The sequence below is a fragment of the Bubalus kerabau genome, chromosome 1 (genome assembly GCF_029407905.1).
Source record: "Bubalus kerabau isolate K-KA32 ecotype Philippines breed swamp buffalo chromosome 1, PCC_UOA_SB_1v2, whole genome shotgun sequence".
Lineage (NCBI taxonomy): Eukaryota > Metazoa > Chordata > Mammalia > Artiodactyla > Bovidae > Bubalus > Bubalus kerabau.
In genome coordinates this window covers 142,498,063-142,523,827 of record NC_073624.1, presented here as the reverse complement: position 1 = coordinate 142,523,827, position 25,765 = coordinate 142,498,063, and the positions used below count along the sequence as shown (strand labels likewise).

Sequence of the window (25,765 nt, the reverse complement as noted above, 5' to 3'; positions counted from 1 at the left end):
GTTCTTTTAAATCATGGGTAGGCAGAGTGACCGCAGGTCAAATCAAACCTCCTTCCTGTTTTTTATAAGGCCTTTCACATTTTTAAATAGTTGGGAAAAGACTCAAAAGAATGTCATGACACTGATCAATCTGTGAAATTCTAATTTCATATAATGCCAATAAATAAACCTTATTGAAATGCAACCATGCCCATTCAGTTATATACTGTTTGTGGTATTGTTTGGCTGCTCTGGGCCTTATAGTAGCAGAGTTGAGTCATTGAGACAGGAATGGTATAATCTGCAAAGCCTAATGTGTTTACTCTTGGCCCTTTAGGGGAAAAGTTTGCCAACTCTTGCTTTAGATAAGGAAAATATATGGAAGCCCTCAGTGGTAGCTGCATTTAATTAAATTGCAGATGGTTAGACAGTTGTGCTTTTTGAAGACCTCTGTAGTAACTCTCAGACTTAACCAATTTCCAGTTTCAGTAGAGCCTTATTAACAAATTGGGTTCTTTTATAAGTTATACAGGAACTGGCAATAATAGCAGTTGATGTCACTCTTGACCTATATGAACCTATCATTCATGTTATTCATTGTTGGCTAGCAACCTCAGGGATCTAAGGACAAGCATTTGTAGTTTTGCTGAAGCATGAATTTAAATTATGACTGTGGCAAAGTGATGTTGCAAAGCATGTTCAATCACCCAATCTGACATTCAAGATACAGTTTCTTTTATGATTACTCTTATAAAATACAGTCAAGTATGATTTTTATAGGGGAATTTATGTAATATAATTGGATTTAAGATGTCATCACAAAGGTCAGGGACTTTATTGCAATAGGAAAAAAAATTCTGTTACTAAGGCACACTCAGTATAAGTTTGAAAGCAGGCCTTAGGTCATTCTCCATTGAAAATTGTCCAAAAGGAGAGAAGCTGCTCCAGTTTTATATTTCTTATTCTTTAATTTGTAGATATGGTATATCACAGTGATTGATTTGCAGATATTGAAAAATCCTTGCATCCCTGGCATGAATCCCACTAGATCAGTGGTGTACGAGCTTTTTAATGTAGTGTTGAATACAATATGCCAGTGTTTTGTTGAGGATTTTTGCATCTATGTTCATCAGTGATATTGGCCTGTAGTTTTCTTTTGTGTGTGTTATCTTTCTCTGGTTTTGGTATCAGGGCAATGGGAGCCTTATAAAATGAGGAAGTTTTCCTTCCTCTCCAATTTTTTGGAACAGTTTCAGAAGGATAGGTTTTAACTCTTCTCTAAATGTTTGATAAAAATTTGCCAGTGAAGCTATCAGGTCCTGGACTTTTGTTTGTTGGGAGATTTTTAATCACAGTTTCAATTTCAGTGCTTGTGATTGGTGTATTTATATTTTCTGTTTCTTCCGGGTTCAATCTTGGAAAACTATACCTTTCTAAAAACTGTCCCTGTATTTCTTGTATCCTAAAATGAAAGTATCAGTTAAGACCTTAGCGCAAATCTCTTAAAATTGTTAAGCGAGTCAACTCAGTCATATTGATAGAAACTAACAACTGGTGTACTGTTACCTATTTCATGCCTCTCCTGGCTCTTTGGTCAGTATTTAAATCTAGAGGATGTGTAACATAAGGAAAATATTTGTTGAAATAGTAGGGAGCACAGTTATGGTATGACAAACTGTTTTTTTATTATCTTAGAAAATGTGTTATATATATTTTGAGCACTGTCATGTTATTGCTGTTTTGTAAACCTAGCCAGGCATATATGAATATTTTAGTGCTGTGATCTTAGTTTTCACATTAGTAAAATTTTTATTGTTTCCCTTTGAACTGGGATGAAGCAGAGAATTCCACAAAAATTAGGTTAGTGCAGTAGTCTTACTGTCAGAGTAGACATTCCAACCTGATTTTAGCTTTTATATTTTGAGGAATGATGCTTTTTAATTTCATCATATTCTTCTGTATTCATGAGGAATACATGTGTGTTTCAATCATCTCATTGTAATTCAGGGTAATGTTTACCTAAAAATACAGCATTTGAGAATTTGTAGATCATGATTATGTCACATTGCCAAAGTGATTGTCTTCTCTTTCTTTTATCCTTTCTTGTTATAAAATGGCATGAATTTAAAATCATAAGTCTTTTCTGTTTAATGAGTGTTAGACTGTTTCTATATGCAGAAATTCACATGGCCAATATAAGGTTGTATAGAAAGATAACTTCCACCTAATGTTGAATTTTTTGTTTTTAACCCATTGTGACTTAAGATATTATCTTTCCTCTCTTCCATTCCTCTCTTCCATATAATGAAAGAAATGTGTCAGATTTTGAATGGCAGTGACAGTAAATAGTCTATTATTTATGCCTTTTTGTTATACTAGTTCATGAGAAAACAGAATAAGTGAAGAGGCTGGCGTTTAGAGTCACAGAACTAGATTCAAGTGCTACCTCTCTCCATAACATCCTGACTGGGACCTCTCTGTGTATAACATGTAAAGGGGTATAATAATCTCAGCTCTACAAAAATTCATAGGTTTGGAAAGCATCCATAGTATCTGCCATGGTAAATGCACAGTCTTGTTAGCTTTTTTTCTTTTTTATTATTTACATTAAGGTGTCACTAATACTCAATTAAATCTAACTTCTGTCTTTTCAAAAGGAGGAAAGTAACAGCACACAAGTGAGCAATGAATAAATAGTCCAGAACTTCACTTAAGGCATTGTTTAGAACTTTCCCATATTTTCTATATAAATTTCTAGTACAACAGATCTTGTTGCACTGATTTTTTTGTTTTCCCATTAGTCATTTGCTGGAGGTTGTAACTTGTGTAATTAATACATTGGATGGAGTTTATGAAGAAGATTCACAGAGAGTGCTATTCCTTCACTATCTGGGGAGAGGAGCTTAATGAATACATGTTATTTTAGTTATATAATATGAAATTGTTGGGGGGTAATTGCAGTTAATGAAAAGCTCAAGGCAGAGCTGAATTTGTTAGTTACATTCTGTCAAAGATAATGAATATTTATTAGTAATCCATGATTATGGTGCCCTTCTCTGTGAGTCTGCATTATAGCCTTGTATCTCATTTTTTCTTTTTATATACTCTCACAACATTAGGTCAATAAATGGGGGGAGAAACTTCATTTGGCAACCTGCTAAAACTCTTAACAAGATTTGATCTTTTGTTCTTTTGTGAGCCTCTTTAAAATGGTAATGGTGACTACAGTTCTACAGAAAGGCCTCTTTTTGGGGTGGGGGAAGATTTCAGTTTCTCACTCTTAGCATCAAGACTGACTGCTTCCCACTGTCATAGGGATTTCCCTGATGGCTCAGATGGTAAAGCGTCTGTCTACAATGCTGGAGACCTGGGTTCGATCCCTGGGTCGGGAAGATTCTCTGGAGAAGGAAATGGCAACCCACTCCAGTACTCTTGCCTAGAAAATCCCGTGGACAGAGCCTGGTGTCCATGGGGTCGCAAAGAGTCGGACACGACTGAGCGGCTTCACTTTCACTTTCAAGCACAATAGAGAACATACAGAAAACACTGTCCCTGCTCTGTAGGAGCTTACATTCAGTTCAGTTCAGTCACTCAGTCGTGTCCAGCTCTTTGCCCCATGGACTACAGCACGCCAGGCTTCCCTGTCCATCACCAACTCCTGGAGCTTGCTCAGAGTCCTATCGAGTCGGTGATGCCATCCAACCATCTCATCCTCTATTGTCCCCTTCTCCTCCTGCCTTCAATCTTTCCCAGCACATGGTGTTTTCCAATGAGTCAGTTCTTCACATCAGGTGGCAAGCTTTGGGTATAATTTAGCCCCATCATTATTTAAAGAGAGGAAGGGAAAGGATTTTAAAGGCAAAGACAATGACATACCATTCAGGATAGGTAGAGTACATAGGGAGATAAACATAATCTCATCAACTCCAGAGAGAGTTGGTGCAGTGAATAGGAGAAGGGAAATTGTCTGTGGGATGCAAGTAAAGGAAGCAGGGTGTCCTTAGGCATTGAGTGGAGCAAGAAAAATCATGTGGCCTTTTCCCCAGATATATTTGCATCAAGTGGGAGTGGTTGGTGACAAGACAGAAGACTAAAAAAAATGTAATCATGTGCATCTGAGAATCAAAACTGAAACCAGGCTATAAGAATTTGAAGAACAATGAAAATGCCTCTAACTTACAAAGCACTATGTGTAGAGAAAGATTCCAGCAGCAATATGACTATCATAGTCAGGCGTTGTATTGGGATAATTTTCATGGGTTTTAATTAATTTCATAATTAACTCATAAATATGTAAATGGCATGTCAGTACCATGGTTAATTTAGAATTGAATGTGTTAAGACTAGTTTCTGAAAATTTTTTAAATTATTGTAAAAACATACTCGTTAATAGGAAAAGAGATATTAGTAACCCTGCTTAAAACGATGAGGAAATTGATACATAGAAATTTGAACTTATATAAGGTTATGTGAGTAAGTAGACTGATGCTGCTGCTGCTAAGTTGCTTCAGTCGTGTCCGACTCTGCGCAACCCCAGAGACGGCAGGCCACCAGGCTCTCCAGTCCCCAGTATTTTCCAGGCAAGAACACTGGAGTGGGTTGCCATTTCCTTCTCCAATGCATGAAAGTGAAAAGTGAAAGTGAAGTCGCTCAGTCGTGTCCAACTCTTAGCGACCCCATGGACTGCAGCCTACCAGGTTCCTCCGGCCGTGGGATTTTCCAGGCAAGAGTACTGGAGTGAGTTGCCATTGCCTTCTCCAGACTGATACTATCAATTTTTAATAGTATACTTTTTTTTCCTTAGAAATGAATGGGTCGTTATTGAGACGATAACTGCTGTCTAATGATTTTGGAAACGTAGCTCTTTTTTTCAGTCTGTTGAATTTAAAAAAAAAAAGGTTTAGTCACTAAGTTGTGACCAACACTTTTGCAACTCCATGGACTGTAGCCCACCAAGGCTCCTCTGTCCAAGGGATTTTCCAGGCAAGAATACTGCAGTGAGTTGCCATTTCCTCCTCCAGGGCATCCAGCCTGAGTCTTCTGCATTGTCAGTTGGATTCTTTACAGCTGAGCCACCAGGGAAGCCTAACCTGTTGAATAAATATAAATATTGAGCAAAACTTACATGTCAGTATTTTTAATTATAAAAATTTCTGTATAGGAAACTGATTTTATAAATCCTACCTGTACTTGTCTACAAAGCATTGGCAGTGCTGCCTTAATAGCAATTTATACCATTCCCCTCCCCAAAATATAAAGGCTTGGCAGCAGAACCCTAAAAGTAAATTTCATGTAAGTCAGCTGTGATACCCATGTAATTGTGTGAATTTTCTATGTACTCATCGTTTTCATGCCAGTTAAATGTCTAGAATAAGAGTAAGAAGAACGATTATGATAAAGATAGGCATTGAAACAAGAGAAGACTCAAGCTGTGGAAACATAAAACCGTAACTCAAACACTTGAAGGACCATCATTTAGGAAAATGATTAGTGTTTGACTCCAAGGAGTTAAGTTTGGATCTGTGTATGGAAGATAAAGTGAGAAATAACTTGGTATCGGTCGGAACTGTCTGGAAATGGTCATTGTTTTCCTTGGGAAAGAGAAAGTTTCCTGTGTTTTGTCTGTCATGGACTTCACTGTCACCTCGTGTGCATCAAGAGGGTTAGCGTCTACACTCCCCATGGTACTTTCTGTTACTCAGGTAATGAGACTCACACAGTGCGCAGTGTATTATTAAAGTGGAATGGAGAAAAGGGAGTGTTAGGAAGTTTCTTTACAAAAGGGAAGACAGGTCATGGGCTGGGCTTCCCCCATCGCCCCCATGACAGATTTTACCTACTTTTTTGTGTAACATCTTTCCACTCCAGTATTTGCTTCTGCTGTGAAGGAGCATTTTTGTATATTTTCCAAGGAGAGCAAAGGTGATAAGTGTAAAGGTCTTATAGTTTTGTTTGTTGGTGTTCACTAGGTATAAACAAAATATCAGTGTTTACCACAGTATTATTCGAGAAATGCAGAGTGGTCCCTTAAAGCAGTGATGAGGTAAGAAGAAAAGTGCTCTACTTGGATAAGCGTTAAAACATGAAATATGACCTGCCTGATTAGGGATTCTCTGTACTCTTCAGCCCCTTTTTGGCTTTTCCAAACAGCCGGATTATTTTTATCACCAGATAGAATTTTCCTCTTGTAGCACCTTTTTGTTCACTGGTTCCCATGATCTGCTCGTCCACTTTGAAAAGGGCTGCCAGATTGACAGTGCTGCTCTGTTCTTCCAGCTCTACTCTAGGTCCCCTGCCACTGGTCTCACATGCAGGAGCAGCAGAAGTGCTTTGAGAGAGAACAGAATGTCAGAGAGTCCATCGGGGGGCCAGCAGATTGTGGGAAACCATGTGACTGTGTGATTCACTCCAAGGAGAGAGCCGGTTGTTTCTGTGTCTAGATCCACCCTGTTATGAGGATAATATCATCAATAATGTAATTTAAATTGCCTGGATGCTTTGACACTGGCTTGAAAAAATAAAACTTTTCATCAGCGAAGTTACTGGTCAGATGAGTTTGAGTAGAACTGAATTTGATGGTGTTTAAATCAAGACAGTGGCTTGTCTTGTCAAATAATGACTTGTTGGAACCTAATGTTTTAGGTATAGTGTGTAGAGGACAACTCATCTATGTATGTATATATTGCTTCCCAAAATATTCAATTTGATTTGTTTGCTACCAACCTTAGATGACCTGAAGCTATTTGGTTTGTATATTGCTTCTAACAGTGAAACTCTTAAAAAGGTGACTTATATAAGGCTTACAGTTAGAGAGCACATTAGTACATTTCAAATTTTTCCTTAAGACATTCTTGTCAAAGATCAAATCTTACCATGGATTTACTTCTTAGGCTCTGTTGTTATGTTACTGCTAATGAACTATAATTTATGAATTTGCATTTTTGCATACATTTAGATAAAGGAATTTTCTTCAGTCCTTAGAACATATAGGAGGGAAGGTTGGTAACATTAATGTTAGGACAGCGTAACATGGACCTTTCTCTTAATCTATAATTCTAGGACGACATAGACAGCCTAAACCCAGTTCTCAGGGACAACCCGCAACTTCAGGAAGAAGTGAAAGTCTGGGTAAAGGAACAAAAGGTTCAGGAGATTTTTATGCAAGGTAACTGTTTTGAGTTATGCATTAATTTTTTTGTTTTTTGAACTGGGCAATTTCTTGTTTGCTTTTGGTTGTTTAGTTACATGCAGTATAAATAGAAGACCCAGTCTAATATTTTCAATTATATACAGGCCCCAGAAAATAGTAGCAAAATCAGAATAATTTCAATAGGAAGTTGATATCTTCGCTAGTTTACTAATTTGAGCTAAATGCCTGGAATAAAATTCCAACCACACAGGTGTTTTGTTGATAGGAAAATTTCCGTATTACGGACGCTGTAGGTGTGTCCTTCCTGGAGAAGGAAGCATTGTTTTCTGTGGAGGATTGCCCAGAGCCACAGTTGATTTCCTTTGAAGAATGCTGTTAGTATCTGATAAAGATGGCTTATTTCAGTTTGCCTTCCTCAGCAATGACCACAATACTAGTCTTAGTTTTATTTCCTTTTTTTAGTAAGATATAAGCTTGTCTTCAGTTGAGATTTTATGATTCTAAATGATTTCTTTTCCTGTCAGTAGAACTATGTATTGAAAACATAAGCTTTTTGTGAAATTGAACTGAAACTGGAACAATATGACATGCAGTTTCAATATTTGGTTGATTGTTTTTAAAAGGTAATCTTGTTAAATTCCCATGTTTATCTCAGCCTCAGCTTCCATGCCATTTAATTTAAGCATTAATGGAGATAATCTGAGAGTTGTGGCTTCCTTTTGTTGAATGTTTTTTTTAATAGCAAATCATCTACTTATACATTCTTCTTAGGCTAAATATTTTTTAAACTTTTAATATGGAGAATTTGAAACATATACAGAAATAGGCACATAAAAGTTCACTGAAATATTCTCTCTCAGCCCCAACGACTATAAAATAAAATCTTGATAGATTCTGCCCCATCTATACTGCTATTTATTTCCATCAATTTTAAGACATTGCTGTGTTCTATTTTTAAACAGATGCCATACTATTGTTGTGCTGAAAATTAATAGTTCCTCAAATAATGATTACTCAGGTTCAAGTTTCCATTTGTCTCATAAATGTCTTCATTGATTTTTCACAGACTTGATTTTTATTTATTTTTAATCCGGGACCCAAAAAAGGTCCACAAATTGACTGGTTGATATGACCTCTCTCTTTTTTTTTTTCTTCCTTTCTTTCTTTGCACTTTATTGAAGACGCCAGGCTACTGTTTTTTTAAGTAACCCTTTTTCCTTGTCATATTCTTAGAGATGAAATGATTAAGGCAATAGTCCATTCCATCCTAAGCAGAATTATTTGAGGCTGACTCCTGCTTGTGTTTGGTGGTAGAACAAGACCGTTAAGGTAGTGTCCTGATGGGAGTTGAAAATTGGCGTATTTGGAGTTTTCTGTAAGCTTTTTCAATATTCCATTCAGAAAAACTAATTTGGAGTCTATTTCTTCCATAGTTAGAAATTCTAAGGCTATATTTTGTAAAACTGATTATAGGTATGAATATGTTTAATTTACAAGTAATATGGAATACTTTTTACAGATCTGTTAATTTGATATATTTAGACTGTTGCTGGCATAGTCTTTTAAAAACTGGCAAACATTAAACCATTCGCTGATGTGCTAAATGTCTTAATTCTAGAAGAAAAGGCATCATCCTAGGAATCAGAAAAATAAATTCAGTCCTAGTTCTTTCACTTAAAAATTTATTTAACCTATCAACCTCACTTTCTTAATGTTTATAAACAGGAAAACACCTCAGAGTTGGAGAAGATTAAATGAGCATTTGTAAATCGTGAAAGCATTTTGTAAATTGTTAATGTATAATACTATCATTAATAAAGTATACCAGTTTTCCTCCCTCACAATTCTTTTTAAACTTTCAAATATTTGATATCATTTTAGTACCTGTGAATTGAAGACATTTTTATCTCCATTGTGTTGACATATTTAAATATATACAGATATATTCATATATCTTTTATTATTTAATCATTGCCTATTTTCTGAAAGATACCTATATATACATACAGATATTGTTGTCTTACAATGTGAATTTGACCCAAAAGTACACCAGTATGGCATTTTATTGTCATAAATTCAGTTAACAGTTTCTACATGTTTTAAGACTTTGGCAGCTTTTCCAAACTGTTGCAGGAATCAAAATTTGTAATTGCTTATGGTAAAAGTTTTAGCAGCTAAAAGGCTCGTACATCAAGTTCCACATTACCTTTTCATTTCATCCATGAAGTCGTGTATGATGTGTGGTTTTGTGTTTTTTAAGGTCCTTACTCCTTGAATGGATACAGAGTGAGAGTATATAGACAAGACTCTGCCACCCAGTGGTTCACTGGCATAATTACTCATCATGATCTCTTCACTCGCACCATGATCGTTATGAATGATCAGGTAAATAGTCCAGATTTGGAAAAGAAACTGTTTACAATTCACATACTCCATTCCTCCCCACCCCCAGTGGATCAACAGATTGATACTATTTTCCATCTCTAGGGTTTTTGCAGTCATATAATCCTAAAAAGTTCACATTTATATGATGTTACATAGAGTTCACTTGAAGTTACAGCAAGATAGTGATGCCAAATTTATTTCAGCACTGAGAAAATCAGTCCCTAAAATGGAGGCATCAGACTTTCTTAATTGTTTAGTCTTTTTTTTGGTTCATCCTTAAGTCAGGTAAAACTTTCTTAAAGTCTTAGCTTTTCTGTCTCTCCAATAATAAAAGATATTTCCCAAATGGTTTCTTTTCACAAATGAAAACTTAAATGTCCTCTAAAGTTCTTTTTACATTCAATTTCAGAGTTGTTTTACTCCTTTAAGTTTTCTAGTGAATATGGAGAATGTTAAGCATATGAATTTCATAGGGAGTTTTAAGCAACAGTCTGAAATTAAATTCTTAATTTCAAATCTTTTAAAGCTGTACTGTATTTACCCCCCAGAAAATAGATATTTGCATCTTCCTGACTGGATGGATTGTGGAGGGTATCTGAATAAATAAGAACTCCCTCTATAAACAATGCAGATGCTTTGGTTAAAATTTTCATCAAAATGCTAAATAAATTGTATAATTTATTTCCTTAAAAGCTAACAAACTTTGACCTCACTGAAGCACAAAATTGCCTTTAGTTTTTAAAATAGTTCTTCCTTTAACCTCAAGATTACTATTCATTTATACAGTTTTGGTCCTTTTCTGCTTCCTATGCTCTATTTTCTCTTTTGGCCACGCTGCGCAGCTTGCAGGATCTAGTTCTCCAACCAGGGGTTGAGCTGGCAGTAAAAGCATGGAGTCCTAACCATTGGCATGTCAGGGTTTTATTTTACAGCTGTTTTCTGAAAATTATTTTGTATTTTTGAAATACATATTATGACTTGGCAATATATTCTTGAGTACCTCTAATTCTTGTTTTTCAAGGTATACCTGCAATAGATGTGTTTGCTTTTTAAGTTTTGGTTAGAACATGAAAGAGTTACATTCATAACATTTGGGAGATAATTTTATCTGTAATGATTAAAGGTGATTTATTGTAGTCTGACAGTGTCTTACAAATTAGGTATCTCAAACTGATTTCTAAACACCTTTACTCAGTAAAGAAATTGTACCTATCATTATATTGGCTAGCTGATTGGATTTAATTTTGTTCTTGTTTTGTGTCATGGATTAGGTACTAGAACCACAGAATGTCGATCCTTCTATGGTTCAAATGACCTTTCTAGATGATGTTGTTCACTCTTTGTTAAAAGGTGAAAATATTGGCATTACATCACGGCGAAGGTCTCGTGCCAGTCAAAATAGCAACACTGTTCACGTATGTATGTTGTTAGTGATGGATTATGGTAAAATATTTTCCCTTAAATTACTTAGGATCAGGTAGTAAATAGTCATTGTCAATTATTTTTAGGGTCATTATACACGTGCCCAAGCAAATAGTCCCAGACCAGCAATGAACTCCCAAACTGCTGTACCAAAACAGAATTCACACCAGCAACAAAGAAATATTCGTCCAAATAAGAGGAAGGGCTCAGATAGCAGTATACCAGATGAAGAGAAGATGAAGGAGGAAAAATATGATTATATAGCACGAGGAGGTAGGACCCACCAACTTTTAAAGGCATGGGAACAAATAAAAATTCATTTAAAATATGCTTATTTAATATTGATATGAAAGGTAAAACTGTTTTTGTTTTTTTTTTTTTAATCTCCTAGAAAATCCTAAAGGTAAAAAACAGGTGATGAACAAAAGAAGGAAAGCTGAGGAGGATGAAAAGAAACTAAATATGAAAAGACTGCGAACCGACAATGTTTCAGACTTTTCTGAGAGTAGTGACTCAGAAAATTCAAATAAGAGAATAATAAATAATTCCTCAGAGCAGAAGCCAGAGAATGAGTTGAAAAATAAAAACACTTCAAAGATAAACGGAGAAGAAGGAAAATCTCAGAATAATGAAAAGACAGAAGAGACACTAATAGATAGCCAGCATCCCTGGGATCAAATACAGGAAGATAAAAAACATGAAGAAACAGAGAAACAGAAGTCTGTTGACTTTCAGCGTCAAGAAAAAATGATTATCCATTCATCAGAACAGGCCACACTTTCTGATCATAATTCTAGTGATTTACTTCTTCAGGAACGTAACACAGAGAAGACACACACAATGGAGTTATTACCAAAGGAGAAGTTTGTATCCAGACCGCCCACTCCAAAATGTGTTATTGATATTACAAATGACACTAACACAGAAAAGGTGGCTCAGGAAACCTCAAGTAGTACCTTTGGCCTTCAAACACTTCAGAAAATGGATCCTAATGTTAGTGATTCAAAACATTCAATTGCAAATACAAAATACTTGGAAACAGGAAACCAAGATTCTGACCAGAACTGGGTCAGTGATATAGTTAAAGTAGATTTAACCCAATCAAATGTAAGGAATGCTTCTTCAGGAAATGAAAACTTGAGTATGGAAAAAGAGAAAAATCAGTATGTCTCTTACTTATCTTCTCTAAGTGCTGTTTCTGTCACAGAAGATAAGCTGCCTAAGCAAAGTCCACCCCCAGAAACTATAAAATCTAAACTTAATACTTCAGTAGATGCTCACAAGACAAAATCCAATTCCTCGCCTGAAGTTGTTAAGCCTAAAGTCAACCATTCCCCTGATTCTGTAAAGTCTAAAGCCACTTATGCAAACAGCCACGCTGCTGGTGAAAGAAGACCAGCAAATAAGATAGAACATGAGTTATCAAGATGCAGTTTTCACCCGGTTCCTACTAGAGGCAGTACATTAGAAACTACAAAAAGCCCTCTAATCATTGATAAAAATGAACATTTTACAGTTTACAGAGATCCTGCACTTATTGGGTCAGATACAGGAGCTAACCACATTTCACCTTTCTTAAGCCAGCATCCTTTTCCTCTTCATTCTTCATCCCATAGAACATGTTTAAATCCAGGTACCCATCATCCTGCCTTAACTCCTGCACCCCACTTACTGGCTGGATCATCCAGTCAAACTCCATTACCTACCATTAACACTCACCCTCTGACTAGTGGTCCACACCACTCTGTTCATCACCCTCATTTACTTCCTACTGTGTTACCTGGAGTGCCTACTGCCTCCTTACTTGGTGGCCACCCACGACTAGAGACTGCTCACGCCAGCAGCTTGAGCCACTTAGCATTAGCACACCAGCAACAGCAACAGTTGTTACAGCACCAGTCACCTCATCTTCTTGGACAAGCCCATCCATCTGCTTCATATAATCAGCTTGGACTTTATCCAATTATTTGGCAATATCCAAATGGAACACATGCATACTCAGGACTTGGTCTGCCTTCTAAGTGGGTTCACCCAGAAAATGCAGTTAATGCTGAACCTTCATTAAGGAGGGTAAGTTAAGCTGTGGCTTACCATATGTCTCATATTTATTAATCAACATATATACAGGTGCTTTTTTCAGTATTGCATTATTTTTTTTTAGATTTACTACAAAAATGTGCTAGAATTTTATATATATATAATTTTACTTATTTATTTATGGCTGTACTGGGTCTTCGTTGCTGCATAGACTTTTGTGGAGAGCAGGGGCTACTTTGTAGTTGCGGTGTGCGGGCTTCTCATTCCAGCGGCTTCTGCTGGTGAAGCAGAGGCTCTACAGGTGCTCAGGCTTCAGTAGTTGTGGCTCCCAGACTCTACAGCACAGGCTCAATAGTTGTGGTGAAAATAAAAGTGACTCAGTCGTGTCCAACTCTTTGCCACCATATGGACTATACAGTTCATGGAATTCTCCAGGCCAGAATACTGGAGTGGGTAGCCTTTCCCTTCTCCAGGGGATCTTCCCAACCTAGAGATTGTGAAACCAGGTCTCCCGCGTTGCAGGCTGATTCTTTACCAGCTGAGCCACCAGGGAAGCCCAATAGTTGTAGTGCATGGGCTTAATTGCTCCTTAGCATGTGGGATCTTCCTGGACCAGGGATCAAACCCCTGTCTCCTGCATTGGCAGGTGAATTCTTTACCACTGAGTCATCAGAGAAACCCATGCTGGAATTTTTTAAACAGTTATTTTCTAATGATTATGGAAGTTTTGATGCTTAGTAACTTTGGGGCTGTAAAGCTGAAATCTCAGAAAATCCTGTTATTTTATTTTAAAGCCAATTGAAAGAAGTAAACTTGTTTCTAAAATTCCTATTATGAAAAATGAGTGTCTTCATAACTAATTATGGTATATACCCATAGTTATTTTGCTCAGGTAAATTCCTAGAAGTGAAACTTCTGGATATAAAATTTATATAAAATTATAAAGCTTTTGGTATGTATAACCAAGTAATTCTTAAAAGAAAAATTGTTATATTTCCCAGCTGATATGTCACTGATGTATACTACAAGCTATGCCTGTTTAAGCCTCTTGTTCTCTTAAGGCTGCTAACGTTGGAGATTGCTGATATTTGGGTGTGAAGATGGGGCTGATATTCTCTCTGTCTGACAGAGTATTTCTGAAGATGGTGGTGCAGGACTCTTATTCCTTCATGGGCTGTGTGGTTTTTGTAACCAAATGAATTTTCATGCAAAGAAATGGTTGTTGAGGGCATTACCAACCCCACTGTAAAAAATGGGAGATTGGGGATCACTGCTAAACTCCAAGAGACAACTTAATCCTTTGTTGGACTAGGATGCACTTTAAGTATCCTCTAGAATCTTCTAAAACACATTTTTAAAATTTATTTTTATTGTGATAAAAGCCACATTTTAAATTTATTTAACCATTTTAAAGTGTACAGTTTAGTAGTGTAAAGTATATTCCCATTGCTATACAACAAATCTCTGGAACTTTTTCATCTTGCAAAACTGAAACTCTGCCCATGAAACATTAATTCCCTTTCCCCCTAGTTCTTAACACCCACCTTTACTTTCTGTTTCTATGATTGTCTGTTTTGTATACTTCATATAAAGTGAACGCACACAGTATTTCATGTAGCATAATGTTGTCAAAGTTCATCCTTCTTGTAGCATGTAAAAAGATTTCCCTTTTAAGCTAAGTATTCTTTTTTATGTATATATAGATATATACCAATAACTCTTGTTATCTGTATAACTTCAGATTTCTGGATCTTGTAGAATTGAAACCTTTTACACATATATTTGAATGATCATGTGTGTGTGTATATGAGGTTTATGGTGTATATTTTTAATCTAAAATTTTATAGCAGCGTATCTTTGGTGTGATACATTGTTTTCACCTTCTCATTTTGAGATGTCAAATTTATTTACTTTGTTAAATCCAAAGGATTATATTTTCCCAATATCAGACTCAATACAGTATAACTCAACAAAGCATGTTGTGGAAGAGTTTCAGTGAGTCATAGTATAGAAACAGTCTTGAAGCATGTAATTAGATAGTTGTAAGTCTCAACACAGACATCAGTGTCACCAGATACTACGAGAAAGGCTGCGTGTTAATATTAAAAATGAATTTTGTTGTACCTCCACACCTCCAAGTTCAATGCCTACAGTGAAATGGAGTATAAACGGGCCTTGAAAATATAATTTTTTGTGCCCAATCTAAATGAATTATGACATTGGAAAAACTACTATTGACAACAAAAATTGGCAAATAAACCTGATGAAATCTGGTGAAATGTATTTTAGCAACATGTTTTCTTTTTCTACTAGTCGCAATATGGTCTTTGGTGTTATAACAGTAGGAAATCATAAATGCTAGGTTCTCTGTACGTCATTTGTAAGGTAAAGGCAGTGGCTTCAAGATCCGCAGTCAGTAAAGAACAACAAATTTCTGGAAATAATTTTTTTTGCCGGCACCTCCTGGCATATGAGATAGATATTAGTTTCCCAACCAAGGATCAAACCCATCCCCCCTGCAATGGAAGCACAGATAACCACTGGACCACCAGGGAATCCCCTGGACAAAACTGTTTTAATGCTGATTAACTTTCTTCATCATATGAAAAAATCCATATAACTATGGTAGTTGTCTCAATATTTCTCATAAAATATATTTACTGAAAGTCACATACTTCATAAATATACTATAAAGGCCTACTGTGATATTGTGTTTAGCTTTTTCCAGTAACTGAAGGATTTTTTTTTTTTTAATAGAATTCTCCCAGTCCTTGGTTACATCAGCCTACCCCTGTGACCTCAGCAGATGGTATTGGATTACTTAGTCACATTCCTGTCAGACCTTCCAGTGCAGAACCTCATCGGCCTCTTAAAATCGCAGCACATTCCAGTCCACCACTGACAAAATGTTTAGTAGATCACCATAAAGAGTAAGTTCACCAGTGCTTAAAACATATCTTTTATAGTTTTTCTTAATTGTTTATAAATAGGTATTTTTAACAAATGTCTTAAAACTAGACTTAATAATTATTATTATTCTGGTTTTATATCCCTTCTAATTTTCTTAATATTACAGCACTTGCAAAGTCATGTTGCACTCTTATGATACAATAGTAATGCATAGAAGCTATACTTGTATCATACAAGAAAAAGTGTTTACAGAAACCTTCATGTATTTTCTTTACAGAGAATTGGAGAGGAAAGCTTTCATTGAACCATTGCGTTCTGTTGCATCCACATCAGCCAAAAATGACCTGGATCTAAATAGGTCACAGACTGGAAAAGATGGTCACTTGCATAGGCATTTTGTGGATCCTGTATTGAATCAATTACAGAGACCACCCCAGGAAACTGGAGAGAGATTAAACAAATATAAGGAGGAACACCGTCGAATTCTTCAAGAAAGTATTGATGTTGCTCCCTTTACGACTAAAATCAAAGGTCTTGAGTGTGACAGAGATAATTACTCCAGGGTAGCATCGTCATCTTCTAGCCCTAAGAGCCATGTCATCAAACAAGACAAGGATATAGAATCAGATCTTTATAAAATGAAGCACTCAGTGCCTCACAGTTTGCCTCAAAGTAACTATTTCACTACATTGTCTAATAGTGTAGTCAATGAACCACCAAGGTCATACCCATCCAAAGAGATTTCAAATATTTACACTGAAAAACAGAGTAATACCCTTGCAACAGCAGCTAATCCTCAAACTCTGACTTCATTTATATCATCTCTTTCAAAGCCTCCACCTTTGATAAAACATCAGCCAGAAAGTGAAGGTTTAGTAGGCAAGGTACCAGAACATCTTTCCCATCAAATTGCTTCTCACTCAGTAACAACTTTCAGAAATGACTGTAGGAGTCCTACTCATTTGACAGTTTCTTCTACAAATACACTCCGGAGTATGCCTGCTTTACATAGAGCACCAGTATTTCACCCGCCGATCCATCATAGCCTGGAAAGAAAGGAAAGCAGCTATAGTAGCCTTTCCCCTCCAACGTTAACTCCAGTGATGCCTGTAAATGCTGGTGGGAAAGTTCAAGAATCACAAAAGCCTCCCACACTGATTCCTGAGCCAAAAGATACTCAGGCAAGTTTTAAGAGTTCTTCTGAACAGAGTTTGACAGAAATGTGGAAATCTAATAATAACCTCAGCAAAGAGAAAGCTGAATGGCGTGTAGAGAAAAGCAGCGGAAAGTCCCAGGCTGCCACGGCGTCTGTCATCGTGCGTCCACCTTCGAGTACGAAACTTGACAGCGTGCCAGCAGTACAGTTAGCTTCCAAAGAGCGAGTTAGTGAAAGATCTTCACTTGGGGCAAATCAAACAGATTGCCTCAAACCAGCAGAAGCTGGAGAGAGTGGAAGAGTCATTCTGCCAAGTGTGAATTCAGACAGTGCTCACATAAAATCCGAAAAAAACTTTCAGGCTGTCTCACAGGGCAGTGTTCCCAGTTCAGTCACGTCTGCTGTAAGTACAGTGTGTAATACCAAAACGGATACATTCACATCTGCTGCCACTGCCCCCGGTGTTTCCAGCTGGGGTGGTTCAGAAATAATTTACTCATTATCAAATACCATTTTGGCCTCTAAATCCTTAGAATGTACCTCTTCAAAAAGCGTCAGTCATTCAGTGACTCAAACACAAGAATGCACGGTCAGCATCGCAGCTCCAGTTACACCAGCCAGTAGTAAGACAGGAAGTGCTGTTCAGCCCAGCTCTGGGTTTTCAGGCACAACTGATTTTATTCATTTAAAGAAGCACAAGGCAGCATTGGCCGCAGCTCAATATAAAAGTAGTAATGTCAGTGAGACTGAGCCTAATGCTGCGAAAAATCAGACGTCTTCAGCCTCCCATCTCTTAGATAGCGCTGTAGTCTGTAGTACAATAAACAAAGCAGACTCTGTAGGAAATGGGCAAGCATCCCAGACAAGTCAACCAAACTACCATACTAAACTGAAAAAAGCCTGGCTTACGAGACATTCAGAAGAAGATAAAAATACTAATAAAATGGAAAATTCAGGGAGTTCTGTATCAGAAATTATTAAGCCATGTTCTGTCAATTTAATAGCCTCTACATCTAATGATCTACAAAATAGTGTGGATAGTAAGATCATAGTTGATAAATATGTAAAAGATGATAAAGTAAATAGAAGAAAAGCCAAACGAACTTATGAATCTGGCTCCGAAAGTGGAGATTCGGACGAAAGTGAAAGCAAATCAGAGCAAAGGACTAAAAGGCAACCTAAGCCAACTTACAAAAAGAAGCAAAATGATCTTCAAAAGAGAAAAGGTGAAATGGAAGAAGATTTAAAACCCAATGGGATTCTCAGCAGGAGTGCCAAAGAAAAAAGTAAATTGAAGTTGCAGAGCAACAATAATAGTGGTAAGTAAATTACTTTTTATCTCAAGTAAAATAGGCTGTATGTTCTTGCAGTTTTGTCTAAGAATTAAGAGTGCTTAAAGGCATCTTTGGTTTCATTCCTTTGCCCTAGAGTAATGTGCTCACTGACTGCATTTCTGCATTTCACGAGTACCCTGTAAGAGGAAATGAGAAGGTCTATTTCTTTTTCAAGAGGCTTGTGGAAATATGTTTTTACATAGCACTCATGTTGGCAAAAACCCATTGTGTAACTTCAGTAGTTGTTCAGAAGTTTGACCATTTCTATACACTAAAACTGGATTTCTAATACACGCATACCCTGTTTTACTGTACTTTGCAGATACTCTTTTTTTTTTTTTTTAACAAATTGAAGGTTTGTGGTAACTCTGTGTAAGAAGAGTGTTGGCACCATTTTTCCAACATTTGCTCACGTCATGTCTGTCATATTTTGGTAATTCACACTTTTCCATTGTTATTATACTTGTTTTGGTGATCTGAAGAAGTGGTCTTTGAAGTTACTATTGTAAAAAGATTATAACTCACTGAAGGCTGAGATGATGGTTACCCTATTTTTTTAAGCAGTAAACTATTTTAAAATTAAGGTATGTGTATTGTTTTTTAGACATAATGCTGTTGCACACTCTAGACTTGCTTATAGTGTAAATGTAACTTTTATATGCACTGGGAAAGGGGAAAATTTGTGTACTTTACTTTTTGGTGGTGGCCTGAAACTGAACCCACAGTATCTCCAAGATATGACTGTATTAGATATTTGCCTATAACAAGATAATAGTTGAAAAAAGAATTCCTTTTCACAGAAACTTCCTTTAAGTCTCACTTTTAGAAGAGAACTACAGAATAGTGTGGATATGGCCCATATCTCACCCTTCTGTCATCTGGAGACAAAATTGAAAACCTAAAGAAAATTAACTTCTATTTAACTAATACTGTTACTCACTCAAGTAGTCCGTAACAGTGGGTAGAAGTTAAAGAAAAGCAGGGGTTTTGTGATTTTGTGTGTACATTTCTGTATTCAAGAAGAATTTCCATAATTAGTAAAAGTTTCAAAACTTGTTTGTGGCTCCAAGGAAGAATAAATGATACTTGTCACTATAAAATGTCTATATGTTTTTAACTCTAGAAGTAGATTTTCTCAGTTTGCTTATTTTTTTAGGTATGTTGCAGAATGCAGAAAGAGGTCCATAGTTCCACTAGCTGTGTATTCATCCACATGCAATATATGAAATATCTGTGACAGTGTGGACATTCCAGAAGTACTTTCATAAACATTTGGATGCTCAAAGGCTCTTCTTTGGGCCTTTTCTCTGAATGAGGTCTTTCCCATATGCCTGTGTGGGAACCAGAGGCAAAGTGAAGGAGAGAAAAGCAGGAGGATGGAACCATAGAAAAGGACAGTCAGAAGTGAAAGAACGAAGGAAACTAAGCTCAGCTAGAGACAGAGAGGCTGACAGACTGAAATGCCGGTATAAAAAGAGAGAGAGGGAGGTTGACAAAAGAGGATACAGGACACGTGCCATTCATTTGAGAATTGCAACGTACACCCTGTAGCTTTTCTCTCTACTGTGTTCTGCTTGCTTCCCTAATGAATTCAAGAGGGTTAGTGTGGTCAATAAGTGTGGTTCCTCTTTTGTTTCACAAAACATTTCTTTTGGTGTTGAGTAAGGCAATGGCATCCCACTCCAGTACTCTTGCCTGGAAAATCCCATGGACGGAGGAACCTGGTGGGCTGCAGTCCATGGGGTCGCTGAGGGTCGGACACGACTGAGCAACTTCACTTTCACTTTTCACTTTCATGCATTGGAGAAGGAAATGGCAACCCACTCCAGTGTTCTTGCCTGGAGAATCCCAGGGACGGGGGAGCCTGGTGGGCTGCCGTCTCTGGGGTCGCACAGACACGACTGAAGCGACTTAGCAACAGCAGCAGCATTCAAATACTGTAGTTAAACTTACAGAAAACAGAGATGGAAATCTTCCAGCTTTTAATGCTTACAATATTGTTATAAACTTAAATTTATAAAATTAACTTTTAATGAAGTATATATTCTGTTTTCATTTGGAGACAGTGACTACATGTTTCCAAAGTAAGTTTTAAGACAGACTGGAATCAACACTTCCCCCTCCAAGTTGTAAGGCTTAGTTAAATCTCCCCTACATAGTAAATAACATTTAGCATAACACATACTACTTTAAGTCCCATTTATTCCCAAGTCCAAAATAATATTAAGTGACTATTAAACACCATCTGTTAATTATGGGCAGAGTTGATTTGATTTTGTTCTTGGCTTTGTAGAAAAGTTCTTTAAATTGGGAGTTCATAAATTCTAAACCTCAGTGGGTTATCTCCCTTGTGGATTAAATCTTTGTCCTTTTGATGTTCATTGGGGTTGTCATCAATCATAGTCAACTGAAAAAAGAATGAGGTCTGTACACAGTGTAATATGATTGCATGGATTATTATACATATATAATCATTACACAGATAAACATAGTGTGGTTTTTTTAGTACATTCTAAAGCCAGGTATAATAGAATTTGCTTTATCTGCTGTTTTGAAATATCTTCATATCTGCTGCCTTTTGTTACTGATAATTAAAAGTTGTCTGCTTTTCCTTGACTAATTTTTTAGATAATTTTATTTTGTGTACTGAAATTACCCATCAAATTTAAATTTAAGTTAAGTCCTGTGATACACAAAAACAGTGGTTTAACTGTTACCCGAGTTCATTTCTGTACCTCAAAAATATTTTGTGGGTGATGGCATATATCACAGATTAAAGGTTAGTGTGTATTTTTCTTATTTTCTTCCCCCTTAGTTTTATGTTGCTAGAGCAGTTGCTTTAAGGATTTGCTGAAAATTAGAAAACTAAGCTTGAATCTGGTATAAAGGAAGAATAAATATCCATGGGAGTTAGATATTTTTTTGTTGACCAAGTGTCTCATTCTCAAACTTTTAGATTTTAGATGGCACCAGTAAATTATATACATAGAATTGAAAATGGAGTTTTATTTTATTTACTATTCAAATAACATTAGAGTAAAATATATAAATGGATTTCAGCATAGTCAAATTTGGCCTAGGCTAGAAGCAAAAAATATCAAAAACAGACTCCATATGACCTTATAAATTATCTTTATAATTTATTCATTTACTTTAAAAAATGGTCTAAGTGTTCATTTCTGTCACAGAATTGAAAGTTGCTTTTAAATAAATGTCTCATTCTTTCTTATAATACTGTATTTAAATTGTTCACAGTAGTACGGTTATCCATACTTCGAATGGATGTTCCATTGTCTGGAATGTAAAAGTATATTGGTTAATAGTCCTTTTTCAGTTTAAGTAGAAAGATTTCACTTAGTTTATTCTGATATAATAAAGTAGTAAATAAGTGCAGAGAAGGAAATGGCAACCGTCTCCAGTACTCTTGCCTGGAGAATCCCATGGACAGAGGAGCCTGGTGGGCTGCCATCTGTGGGTTGCACAAAGTCGGACACGACTGAAGCGACTTAGCAGCAGCAGTAAATAAATGATTGGAAGTAGTGTAACAAAAAGTATCAGCAGTGTACTATTCTATTGTTCATTCTGACTTCTAGAAGCTCTAAATTTTTTTATATAGTTCATCAGAGAAATCTGTCTTATACACAATGGAAGAAATAAGCCTTTTACACAAGCCTTCTGGAAACATTTTTTATTCTATAAGTGGTATTTGTGTGCCCACATATGTGTTTCTCTAGTGGATTAAGCCAACTGGCTCCTTGCCTTTTGTTAGTGACAGAGCATGTAATTGTAAAGAACCAGGAGCAGTCATAAAAGGGCTTGATACTGGAGCCTGTTTGAAATGGGCCACCCTGGACTTCCTGTGTTAAGATGTATGTGATCTTGCTGTAATTGTACTGTGCATGCTATCAGCAGGTGATAGTGAGCACTCAGGACAACAGTTCTGCTGTATGCTTCTGCAGAAAGTATATAATCTCAGGAGAACACTTGAACTGCCTCTGATCCACAAAATGGGCATGAGTAGTAAACACGATGGTAGGAAATACAATTTATTCTTTCACCATGATAGAAATAACAAACTGTAAATCTCAAGTCTAGCATATAACTGGATTAATACGAGTAGTATGAGTATGCTTATAGGAGTCAACAAATATTTGCTTGTCCCAAAATGTAAAGCTTTTAAGTGAACATATTTTTAAAAATTGAATAGGCTGCATTTAATTTAGGTATGATGTTATGAGTTCTTGCTGCTCTATCAGTTCAGTTGAGTCGCTCAGTTGTGTCCCATGAATCACAGCACACCAGGCCTCCATATCACCAACTCCCGGAGTTTACTCAGACTCAGGTCCATCGAATCGGTGATGTCATCCAGCCATCTCATTCTCTGTCGTCCCCTTCTCCTCCTGCCCCCAATCCCTCCCAGCATCAGGGTCTACTAAGCTTTATCATCAGTCCTTCCAATGAACACCCAGGACTGATCTCCTTTAGGATGGACTGGTCGTATCTCCTTGCAGTCCAAGGGACTCTCAAGAGTCTTCTCCAACACCACAGTTCAAAAGCATCAGTTCTTTGGTGCTCAGCTTTCTTCACAGTCCAACTCTCACATCCATACATGACCACTGGAAAAACCATAGCCTTGACTAGATGGACCTTTGTTGGCAAAGTAATGTCTCTGCTTTTGAATATGCTATCTAGGTTGTTCATAACTTTGCTTCCAAGGAGTAAGCGTCTTTTAATTTCATGGCTGCAATCACCATCTGCAGTGATCTTGGAGCCCCAAAAAACAAAATCTGACACTGTTTCCCCATCTGTTTCCCATGAAGTCATGGGACCAGATGCCATGGTCTTCGTTTTCTGAATGTTGAGCTTAAAAAGCTAACTTTTTCACTCTCCACTTTCACTTTCATCAAGAGGCTTTTTAGTTCCTCTTCACTTTCTGCCATAAGGGTGGTGTCATCTGCATATCTGAGGTTATTGACATTTTTCCCAGCAATCTTGATTCCAGCTTGTGCTTCTTCCAGCCCAGCATTTCTCATGATGTACTCTACATATAAGTTAAATAAGCAGGATGACAATATACAGCCTTGACATATTCCTTTTCCTATTTGGAACCAGTCTGTTGTTTCATGTCCAGTTCTAACTGTTGCTTCCTGACCTGCATATAGGTTTCTCAAGAGGCAGGTCAGGTGGTCTGGTATTCCCATCTCTTTCAGAATTTTCCACAGTTTATTGTGATTGCTGCTCTATAGACGACTGATTACTTGAGCCAGTGTTATAACAACAGTTAAGTTCAAGTTAATAAATGTGATTGAAAAAAAAAAAATGTGATTGAGCAGTGATGCAGAGTACAGTAAATAATTTTTTCCCTGTAAATATTAAATGGTAGTGCATTTGAGTTTTGTTTTTCTTTAGAGTTCTCTGATGCCTTCTTTTCTTTATACCATCAATAAAAACAGCCAGTTTAATATTGGTTTTTTTCTTTCACATCCTTCAAACCCTTTTATTTTTCTAAAAGATACTGCTTCTATCACTATATTGATATCAAATGGAGGGCATTATAATAAGGGAGAGATATTAGGAGAAGAATCTTAGCCCTCTTCCCACAAATAATATTATGATAAAATCAACATTTGTCTTGGTTCACACTTAACTTGCAGAATCAGATTATTTCAAAACTATTTAAATACATTGAAACTAGCCTATAGTTTCCAGAAGTATTAACTTTTGGTTTTTAGGTTCTTCATGTGCATTTTGAAAGAGACTCTTCCTACATATACCAAATTTATGTGTAGAACTATATTTTTAGCTTTAGGTTACCATTGAAAATGAACGATTCTCATATTTGCCACTAAATAGATACAAAGAACCTAGGAAGATTTCAATCAGCTGGAAATTTCACTTAGGTCTGCATTTCAATCATACTGACAGTTAAGAGTTCATTCGATTAGTAGAATAATAAAAATGCTGCTATGGATTTTTTAGTTATAATGAGTACGTAGGACTGTAATCTTTTACAATCTTAATACATGGTCATAATTGTATGATTGGCATGAAATTTTTTTTTTCGCCTTCATTCCAAGTGCTCTTTTTAATTGACTTGAATATTATCTTAAGCAGTTTACCTTTGTGAAAAGGTACAGTCTTGCTAATACTTTCCTACTCGTTTTACAGCTGGCATCCCTCGTTCAGTACTGAAAGATTGGCGTAAAGTCAAGAAGCTGAAGCAAACTGGGGAATCCTTTTTACAGGATGACTCCTGCTGTGAGATAGGGCCTAATTTGCAAAAGTGCCGAGAATGTAGACTTATTCGGAGTAAAAAGGGAGAAGAACCAACTCACTCACCAGTGTTTTGTAGATTTTACTACTTTAGACGGTAAGTTGAAAATTCCTCATGGGAGGAAAATATGTTAATAGATATTGGAAGTTATACTGTCATTCTGAGGGTCTTTTGGAGATGGGAATGAGGCTTTGAGCCTGTGTTTCTGAAGCATTATAAAAGCATTGTAAAAAGATACTAAATTTAGTGTTGTGTGCCAATTTAACAATAGTTAAATGTTAGACTAAACTCATATTCTCACTGCTAGTGTTCATAGGGCCTTCCTCTTCTGAGAGATTTATTCTTCCTTAAGGAGAAAATGTTAGTATTTTTTTTCTAAATGATAGGAAACAGCAGTTTATTTGTATAAAACAAAATAATGTCATATTTGTATTTGCATTAGCCACAATAGCAGATAGTCCATAAATCTATGTACTACAAGCATAATAAAATGACTACAAAGATTTGTTAGTAGCATGCCACATTTCACAGGTTGTGGTAAATATAAAAGCAACTTAATAGTTACTAACTTACATTCTACTGTAATATTAGTATTACTAAATCATACTTTAATACCAAAAGTTTATAAATTTGTAAGAGTTTAATGAACAGCTGGGTAATCCCACCAGTAGAGACTAGTTGATGTCTCAGATTCCAGAATCAATCATTCCTGGATTTCAGTTCCAGCTCCATCCCTGAATTCCTGTATGACTTTATTAACTGTAGTAGGATTATAGCTAAGCCTGTCTCATCTGCATAATAAGAATGATAGTGGTACCTGCCTCCGAGATTTCATGAAAGTGGAATGAGATAAAGTACACAAAGTCCTTAGCATAGTCCCAAGCTTGTATGAAGTGCTCCTCTGATGTTATCTGCAATTATTTTTCCAAATCATCATCATCTTCCTAAGAAGTTAAAAAGCACTTTGCTCTGGCAAATAAAGGTACTGTGGCCCAGTGGAGATCCCAAAAATATGTGTTGGTAGGAACAGAATATTTCTTCATGGTTTTTCTAGACAACAGTCCCCAAAGGACAAACAACTTCAAAGAATTGTTATAGAAGGTAGTCCACATGGAAGT

General features: G+C 36.5%; 1 protein-coding gene across 15 annotated transcripts in view; it reads left to right on the top strand.

Annotated features, from left to right (window-relative positions):
* The window catches only part of JMJD1C (jumonji domain containing 1C), a 317,588-nt gene that overhangs the window by 260,997 nt on the left and 30,826 nt on the right, over positions 1–25,765 (top strand). For 7 of the 15 annotated variants that reach the window (XM_055590393.1, XM_055590362.1, XM_055590371.1 and 4 more), the window contains 8 exons: positions 7,039–7,144; positions 9,390–9,514; positions 10,786–10,929; positions 11,023–11,209; positions 11,328–13,006; positions 15,731–15,903; positions 16,161–18,358; positions 24,542–24,743. In XM_055590393.1, the coding sequence (XP_055446368.1) occupies positions 7,138–7,144; positions 9,390–9,514; positions 10,786–10,929; positions 11,023–11,209; positions 11,328–13,006; positions 15,731–15,903; positions 16,161–18,358; positions 24,542–24,743 (4,715 nt within the window). In that variant the 5' untranslated portion in view covers positions 7,039–7,137. Of the gene's footprint in view, positions 1–7,038; positions 7,145–9,389; positions 9,515–10,785; positions 10,930–11,022; positions 11,210–11,327; positions 13,007–15,730; positions 15,904–16,160; positions 18,359–24,541; positions 24,744–25,765 lie in introns of those variants that run through there. The other 8 variants (XM_055590424.1, XM_055590418.1, XM_055590430.1 and 5 more) reach the window with 6 other exon arrangements.